At 41.6% G+C, this 8,297-nt stretch overlaps 2 protein-coding genes across 2 annotated transcripts; one reads left to right on the top strand and one right to left on the bottom strand.

The window, feature by feature from the left end:
• The first annotated feature begins 5,189 nt into the window (after positions 1-5,189).
• Positions 5,190-6,717, top strand: LOC120573934 (putative nuclease HARBI1). The gene is made up of 2 exons (XM_039823849.1): positions 5,190-5,851; positions 6,253-6,717. The coding sequence occupies exons 1-2, from the start codon at positions 5,322-5,324 to the stop codon at positions 6,473-6,475; spliced, it is 753 nt and encodes a 250-aa protein (XP_039679783.1). The 5' UTR covers positions 5,190-5,321; the 3' UTR covers positions 6,476-6,717.
• LOC120575279 (myb/SANT-like DNA-binding domain-containing protein 4) lies at positions 6,614-7,447 on the bottom strand. Its single transcript, XM_039825999.1, has 2 exons — positions 6,984-7,447; positions 6,614-6,894 (listed from the first exon to the last, which is right to left on the bottom strand). The coding sequence occupies exons 1-2, from the start codon at positions 7,438-7,440 to the stop codon at positions 6,614-6,616; spliced, it is 738 nt and encodes a 245-aa protein (XP_039681933.1). The 5' UTR covers positions 7,441-7,447.
• Between the last annotated feature and the right edge of the window lie 850 nt (positions 7,448-8,297).

The following is an 8,297-nucleotide window of genomic DNA, read 5'->3' as shown; positions in this document are numbered from 1 at the left end:
CTGTGACATCATTGGCCTTTGATTTGCCTTTGCTTTTGATGACTTACACACATATTCTAAAGTCCCCCTTGCCCCCCCCCCCTTGGTTACTGTTGCTATGCAACTCAAGCTCTTTTCCAAGGAGCTCAAAAGTGGTAGCCTCATAGATATAGAACAATTAGATATGACATGTAATTCATACTTGCTGTCGGTACACGATCCGTGCTGCCTGCACGATCCGTTCTGCGCATGCGCAAAATGTTCGTGCATGCGCTGTTGTACGAGGATTTACGACACTGCACGATCTGTTCCATGCTTCCGGTCGACAGCCTCCACAGGCAAGCTAACGTTAGTTTAGCTAACGGCTAATTTGGCTAACCGCTAGCTGATTGTAGCAGTCTGCCGTTAGCCTCCACAGGCAGGCTAACGTTAGTTTAGCTAACAGCTAACCGCTAGCTGATTGTAGCGGACTGCTGTTAGCCTCCACAGGCAAGCTAACGTTAGTTTAGCTAACGGCTAACCGCTAGCTGATTGTAGCGGTCTGCTGTTAGCCTCCACAGGCAAGCTAACGTTAGTTTAGCTAACAGCTAATTCGGCTAACCGCTAGCTGAGACAGCATGTAATAACTTTAAAGACCCTCAAAATAAAACTTGAAAATAAACGTTAACATATATAACAGCTGTTACGTCAGTTCTACTTTACTTGTGCTCATTTAAAATACAGTCACTCACTACTTGTCTTTATTGTTATTACTGTAAAGTCTTAATTAAGCTGTAGCCTGCTTTTCCCATTAAGTTTGACTTAATGTTATTTTAGACTGAATCTAGCTGTCAGTTAGCGGTTAGCCGAATTAGTTATTAGCTAAACTAACGTTAGCTTCCCGGTAGAGGCTAGCGTGGAACAGATCGTGCAGTGTCGTATTCTCGGTAAAACAGTATTATCGCAGAACGGATCGTGCAGGCAGCACGGATCGTGTACCGACACTTGCCATTCCAGGATGGAACCACTTGGCGGCCATCTTACCAGGGTTAAGTTTTAGAATTGCTTCAATTGGAATCAATGGGGAAAGAGGCTCATGTTGTCTTTATAATCCTTATATTTTTCTACCAATACATCAATAGTGGTTTTAATTCAAAGTAATGACTGTAAGACAACTGTGTCTTTCTAGAAAGAAACAAAAAATTGACATTTGGGGGGACTTTTGATTGATATAGCTCCAAGAGAACAAGTAATTTGTTCAATTATAAAGATAATCTCAATAAGCATTTATATTGCAGGTAATAATTTTATTTTTTAAATTTTGCCTGAACTTAATATGTAAAAACTGTCTTTGGTATTCTGAATGGCTAATATACATTAAACAATATTTTTTTATTTTATTCAGCATTATGGTCTATAGAGCGGTAGTTACGATAAGACACATGAGAGAAACATCCAACTGTAATTTATTAATACATTAATACATACAAGACCACATTTCCCATCAACCCCGCTACTTCCTGTTTAGCGTTTGTTTTCTTACTGTCAACCTGCCGGCATGGAGTTTGTTTAGACGATGGGCGGAGAAGTTGGAGAGCCTCGCTAGCTTCACTGAGTTTTTGTTGATAAAGGCTATAATGACTTCACCAGAACTGCTGATGGACTTGTCTTTAATTTTCATTGTGCTAACGTTATGGAAATTACATTTACGATAGTAATGCGGAGACTTTCCTGCTGAAGTAGGAATCCTTTCTGGATTGAAGTTACTTTACCTCATCAAGACATGGATTATTAAGTTTTAATTTGCTTTACTGAATAGATGTTAATATATGATGACTGACAGCAGGATTCCACATGGCTAATGTTCGGTGGAGCTAACGTTAGCTGGTGAAAATGTAACGTTAAGTGCGGCTGGTTGGTTAGGGCTCCGTATTGCTGAATGTAGCTACTGTTGATTTGTGTAACGTAACTTTATTCTGTGTGTAACGTTACATTTTAACGTACCGTTAGTTTGCTTGATTTGTCTTGAGATATTATAAAATGAGATTTAGGAGTAAAGAAGAGTACTTGTTGTTAACTTTAATTTAACTGAAAACTTGACACAGATTGAGTGAAATCAGCCGCAGCAGTGAATTTAGGGGTAATATTAACGACGTGTTAGAAAAAACTGTTGTAACGTTAACGTTACAACAGTTACGTAAACTCTAAAATCAATCAACTAAAACAATGTTTGCTGTTCATACATGCTGTTAAGAGCTAGCTAGCAATCAACTGACATCTCAGCTGGTTAGTTAACGGTTGCTAGGTAACGTAACTAGCTAGCTAGCTAGTTCACCAGCTTTTCTGTATTTATAGTTAAAAAAAGAAGAGAAAAAATACTCTATCTACTCCTACTGACATGTGGAAAGTGATGCCAGCCTCCTGGGTCTCTTCGGTCCTTCTGGTAAAGCAGTTAGGTGCTGCACAGCTGACAACCATACTTGCTGCCATAGGTGACAATTGTAAACAGTACCCTAGTAAGATGGCGGACAGCTATGCCATTAGTTATGACGTCATGTCATATCTATTGTTCTATATCTATGGGTAGCCTGACATGGGCTGTGTCTCAAACCGCCTACTTGCACACTTGCACACAAGCACTTAGTTTTAAGTATATAGTGTAGATAACGCGAAAAGTCAGTGCACTAAAAGTACCCAGATGACCCCCTAAAAACGGTCAAAAATAGTTAACCGAAACGTGTTTCTGAAAACGTTGTGTCCTTAAAATAGACCGTGCAGTTGCTGAATCGGTCTTCATTTCAGATCAACAAAGGTCAGTTTAAGAGATTTTCGTCAGATTTTCAGAGGCAGCGGGGCGAGCCGACCGCTCGTCATTTCCGGTAAGTGTTTTAATATAAGTGTTCCGTTTCGGACAACACTAACCATCCAAAGTGGGCACTACGGCAGTAAGTGGTCAGTGCACAGAAGTGTGCGGTTTGAGACAAAGCCATGGTCATACTCAGATTCTAGTCAGAATGTGAGTCTGAAACCGCTCCATTGGGCTGTGATTATGGGGCTGGTTCATACCTGTCAAGTTTTGGATTTGAAAATAAGGGAAATTTTCCGGGGCCCACCGCGAGCAGTCCCACCACCCCAACCAAGCTCCAGTATCCCTTACATTTTAAGACAGGTGTACAAGAAAGCTAAAACCACCACTTGATGCAGAATGCTGAAAACATTTACAATTTATAACATTGCTTGTTAGTCCATGAGCCAGGGCCCCAAATTTGGGCCATCGGTATCATCTGGGGGGACAAAGGATCATAGTGATTTTTGGCAAGGTATACACCCCTAGTACTAGAAAAATCACGATAGCAGTGCAGTGGTGGTAGCGAATCACTTTTTTTCAGCTCATGAAGTTACTTACCCCCTAAGATAAATTCCGTTTTTGAAATCTGGTGTATATCTGGTTTAGGCTCATGGTAGGGATATTGTCAATATTCTATAATATGGTGCTTGGTATTGTTGGAAAGGGGAGCTTTTAGGCTTTCATTTAAGCCCAGTACTGAATCTGTCTGTCAATCACAGAGGTCACATGACTTCTTTAAACCAGAAATAACACACATTTTCTCCCAATTTCCGCCTAAACCGTGTGCTTTCTTTTATCCCTGGGGCATGACGGAACACCAGGGACACAAAACTCAACAACTTCAATACTCAAGGCACTCTGATGATTCAGAAAATGTACAATATACCCATACTATTTATATGTGAGAGCCTTAAATTAGACTTATGCAGCCGGCACAAGTCTTCAAAATAGAATTTAGCCAATAGAATGGACAAATAGAATACCCTATTAGTCCAGGGCCAAATGGCCTCTTTATTCATGTACAGTTGTAATAAAAAGTAATTGTTTCAATAGTGTTGTCAACATAACACTTGTAAGTGGTTTAACAAAATGCTTCTATCATGTATTTTAATATTCAGCCACTTTAAGTTAGAATGTCAGAAAGTAGCTCATGCACGTAATGATGGATTTTGACAGTTTGACAAGGTTTTGTCAGTTTTGTGAAAAGATCGTTGGTTCAGTTGACTGGTTATAACAACACTACCAACTATGCCATCTTCAATCAACTTCCAGTGAGTTCCAGGGGTATTAAATGTAAGTACAAAATACTTTCTCTTGTGCTTGTGAATTGATGGGGAATAGACAGAGGGACATTATACCTATAGTAGGGGTGGGCGATATATATCGTCTACGATAATATTGTCGTTGTTGTGTTAACGATGTGCAAATTGACATTATCGAGTATTTAAATTACTTAGAAAATAACACTTCAAAACACGCATTGGAACGCGCTACACATTCACTAATGTCAACAAAGATGGCGGCACACGATTGTGCAGTGGCTGCTAGCTCTCCTGTCGGTGTATTTTTATACAAGTACAGCCACACTGACCTAATCAATAGGACTACGATACAACACAGCCGTTACAGGAGCCTTCCAGGCGGCTCATAATGTCCCGGAGGACCTAGCCAGACCGGACGCTCCGTGGATTGTTGTTGGCATCTAGCACGCTGAGCTAGCTACCGGCAGGATCGAGACAAGAACTCCGGCAAGACCAGAGGAGGAAGACTGCATTTTTTGTGCAGAATGAATGGAGTACTGACCGCAGGGTCGTTGCCCAGCACTGCTCACCTGACCTGGAAGCCCTGTTGGTAATATACAGGCCATTTTATTTACCACGAAAACAGCACACCGCCGTCTACACAGCCCCCGATGCAAACGTTAGCACAAATTTGGCTCACCGCTAACCATATTGAACAAACTGCAGCGCGATCACCTGGAGCCGGTTGCACCAACAGGGCTTACGCCTGGTCTTAAGGTAAGTAGGTCTTAACTCAGCATTCTAAGTCCGACCTAAAAGTTACGACAGTTGCACCGTCCAGGCTTAAGTCCTCTTCTCGCTAAGACCGGGCGTAAATCTTACACCTAGTCAGTAGCAGGCGTAAATTCAAAATCTAGGCCGTTAATAGCCGTTATCCGATAGATAATGTTTCTATAGTAACCACTTTGTAACCACATAACTAAAGACAGTAGCCTATAGACATGGCGCTTATACACAGATTTTACAATGAGCGGGCTTTTAGACGGGAGAGAGTTATTAGGGACAGAAGCAATCCATTGGACATATACAATGATGAGGAGCTGATAGAGAGGTTTCGGATTCTGTCGGGGAGGGATATATATGAACTTGTTGAAGAGCTGTCACCCGACTTACAGTATGTATCGAACCACAACGCAGCATTGACACCAGCGTTACAGCTGTTAATAGCGCTACGTTTTTATGCAAATGGTGCGTTTCAAAACACTGTTGGAGATATGATTAATGTCCACAAATCCACCGCATGCCGGGCAATCCGCAGAGTGTCACTGGCACTGAGCCGTCGCCTTCCGCGATCTGCTCACCTCCCCACTGAGGCCGAGTCTGCGGTGATGAAACACCGATTCCGCCGGGCCTCTGGCATTCCTGGTATTGTGGGCTGCATCGATGGGACTCACGTCCGGATCCAGGCACCATCTGATCATGAGTATCTGTATGTCAACCGCAAGGGATACCATTCAATCAATGTGCAGATTGCTTGTGACGCCAATTATAAAATCTTTAATTTGGTGGCGAGATGGCCTGGATCTACCCATGACGCACGCATCCTCCGGGAGAGTGCGTTATACCAGGATTTTGAGGCTGGAAGAGTAAACGGGCTGCTTCTCGGCGACAGTGGATACCCACTGAAACACTGGCTGATGACGCCTATAATTGCTCCGAGGACTGAGCAAGAACGACGGTATAACACCATCCACACCACCACTAGGTCACTCGTTGAGCGGTGCATCGGAGTCCTCAAGCGCAGGTAAAATCCTTTCCGCAGTGTCTGTTCCCCTATCCAAGGTGCTGATGTAGTGCTGTCACTAGATCACTGAAAACTATATACATGGGCGGCTAGCAGTTGCTTCATATTTGTTAAAATATATTAGATTATGAAAAGTGAACAGTGAATTAAAGTGAATTTCGTTTTGGATAAATTGTATCATAATTTTAATAAATTTTTCATAAACCAATTGCCTGTATTTAATAAATAAGAAGCAAATATAGCAATATAATTCAAAACGAAAAGACTACGAATATGGCGATCGTCAAAATAATCCCAAAAAATGTAATGTTAAATATTTAGTGACCAAGTTTTGCTCATTTATCAATAGTAAAAAAGTGACACATTTAGGTTTTACAGTAATCATTGACTATTTTTTCTAGGTTTCATTGTCTTCATGGAGAGATGCGGATGCACCCTGAGCGAGTCTGCACCGTAATAGCAGCGTGCACTGTCCTCCACAACATCTGTGTCACCAAGAGGATCCCTCTTCCCAGGCAACACCATCAGCCGGTGCCGGAGGAAGGTGTCGACCCTGTGGACCATGCAGGGCATGACGATGTCGGTGGACGACTAGTCCGTACACGCATTATTAATGCTTTATAAATGTTACAAATAATTCTGCCAATTATCTGCAGGTTGTAAACCATAATAAGCCACAAAGAAAGTCCAGTTGGTCTATAATAAACTTTTTTTTTTTTATTTGTCATTGATTCATTGTACACAATTTGCCATTAGGCTTATTTACAGAATTACAAAAGACCGCCCATCCTCTTCAGAAATAGGCGAAGATGACCTGTTTATCTGTTGTTGGAGCAACTGTATTTCTAACAATATCTTTTGTTTTTCAAGTTCCAACTTTTCCTGCTCGGTCTGTAATTTTTTTGTTTCAGTCTCCACTCTAACAATTTCTTTCTCAAGAAGTGTCTGCTGAAGATTATCCAGCCTCCTCATCCGTTTCACCGGCGGTGCACCGCTGCTGTGTTCGTGAGAACTTTGTGGAGTGACTGGGTCCTCCATCGAGTCTAAAAATACAGATAATATGTCATATGCCTATTGTTATAAGACAACTACTAAAACTGTTATTCTAGGCTACTCTAATATATATACACACCTTCACAAATCACACTCTCGCTTGAGTGATCGACATCCATCTCTGGAGAGACAGCAGTTTCTTCCATGTCGGTACCGCCACTTTCCGCACCGACCAAACCAATAAAAGCCGGGGAATCCTCTCCAAAGATATCCACAATGATGGTACTGTACACGGAAGATTTTGGGGAAGGACCCCCGCCGGTCGGGTGGTGTTTTTTTGCAGACAAATCTTTTTTTGCTTTGCTCAGGAGGTCTTTCCACTTCTTTCTTACATCGCTTTCTGTCCGAAGGCAGCCGGAGTCAGAGCAATCGTTAATGGCCTCTGTTATCTGTCTCCATGTTGTTTGTTTTTTCTTGTTTGTTATTGTATTTGATTGCTTGGCAGTCAGTGTGTGTCTGTGCTGACTGTACAGCTCTATTAACTTTCGTATCTCAATGTCGGTGAAATTTTCTTTTCTTTTTCTTTGCTCCTCCATTGATACGGCTAACGTTACAAGTTAACAAAACAGCGGAAGATAGTTTACAGCGTAACCTAGCAACGTTACAGCGTAACCTAGCAACGCACGCTGCTGGTCAACAACACATGGACGCGCAACGCTAAGACCAGGCGTAGTTAAGCCTAGGCTTAAGTTTGGTTGGTGCAACAGACGTTAGGTCAACTCTTAAGACTGGTCTTAACTAAGACCTACTTAGCAGTTAGGACCAGGCTTAGTAAAGCCCTGTTGGTGCAACCGGCTCCTGGAGGGGAAACATATTGTAGCAGGGGACTTTAACAAGGTGACCTTTACGATATGAGCGCCCAGCTCGCTCATATCGTAACCTACTGTTCTGTCTTATTTACTGTAATATTTCACCGGTAATAAGACCGAAATAATATTATTAAAATAAAGAAATGCATACCATGATAACAGCTAAATACATGTTGAAAGATGTAGCGTTATAGTTTTAAAAATATCAATAAACAACAAAGCAATCCAGCTTCCCTGGCCGAAATAGACCGAAATAATAACATTAAAAGAAATACATATAAACCGTGATAATCTGGTGAATAAACGTTGATTAAAACAGCGGTTATTGGGCTAAAAATACCAATAATATCAAAGCTGTATCCAGCTTCTCTGCTGCAGCCCGACTGGCAGAAAGTTTCGTGCTGTGATTACGTAAGATGCTTCTCATTGAAACACATTAGTATAAAAAACGTGACCCCAACACGTAAATCTTCAAAATAACGTGAGGGTATCGCGTTCTAATAGATTTAATTTCGTAATGCCATCACGAACTGACGTGAGACTGGGTTGTGTTTAACCCGAAAAAAAGTTGTATTGTCTGTCTG

Source organism: Perca fluviatilis, chromosome 15 (assembly GCF_010015445.1).
Source record: "Perca fluviatilis chromosome 15, GENO_Pfluv_1.0, whole genome shotgun sequence".
In the NCBI taxonomy this organism is placed as follows: domain Eukaryota; kingdom Metazoa; phylum Chordata; class Actinopteri; order Perciformes; family Percidae; genus Perca; species Perca fluviatilis.
This window is presented reverse-complemented; position numbering and strand designations above follow the sequence as displayed.

What these genes read in the sequence shown, in the direction of transcription:
- LOC120573934 (XM_039823849.1), top strand. Translation starts at nt 5,322, where the DNA reads ATGATTAATGTCCACAAATCCACCGCATGCCGGGCAATCCGCAGAGTG. An exon ending in ATCGGAGTCCTCAAGCGCAG is followed by an intron (nt 5,852 to 6,252) that starts GTAAAATCCTTT and finishes TATTTTTTCTAG; the next exon opens with GTTTCATTGTCTTCATGGAG.
- LOC120575279 (XM_039825999.1), bottom strand. Translation starts at nt 7,440, where the DNA reads ATGGAGGAGCAAAGAAAAAGAAAAGAAAATTTCACCGACATTGAGATA. An exon ending in CGAGAGTGTGATTTGTGAAG is followed by an intron (nt 6,895 to 6,983) that starts GTGTGTATATAT and finishes CTGTATTTTTAG; the next exon opens with ACTCGATGGAGGACCCAGTC.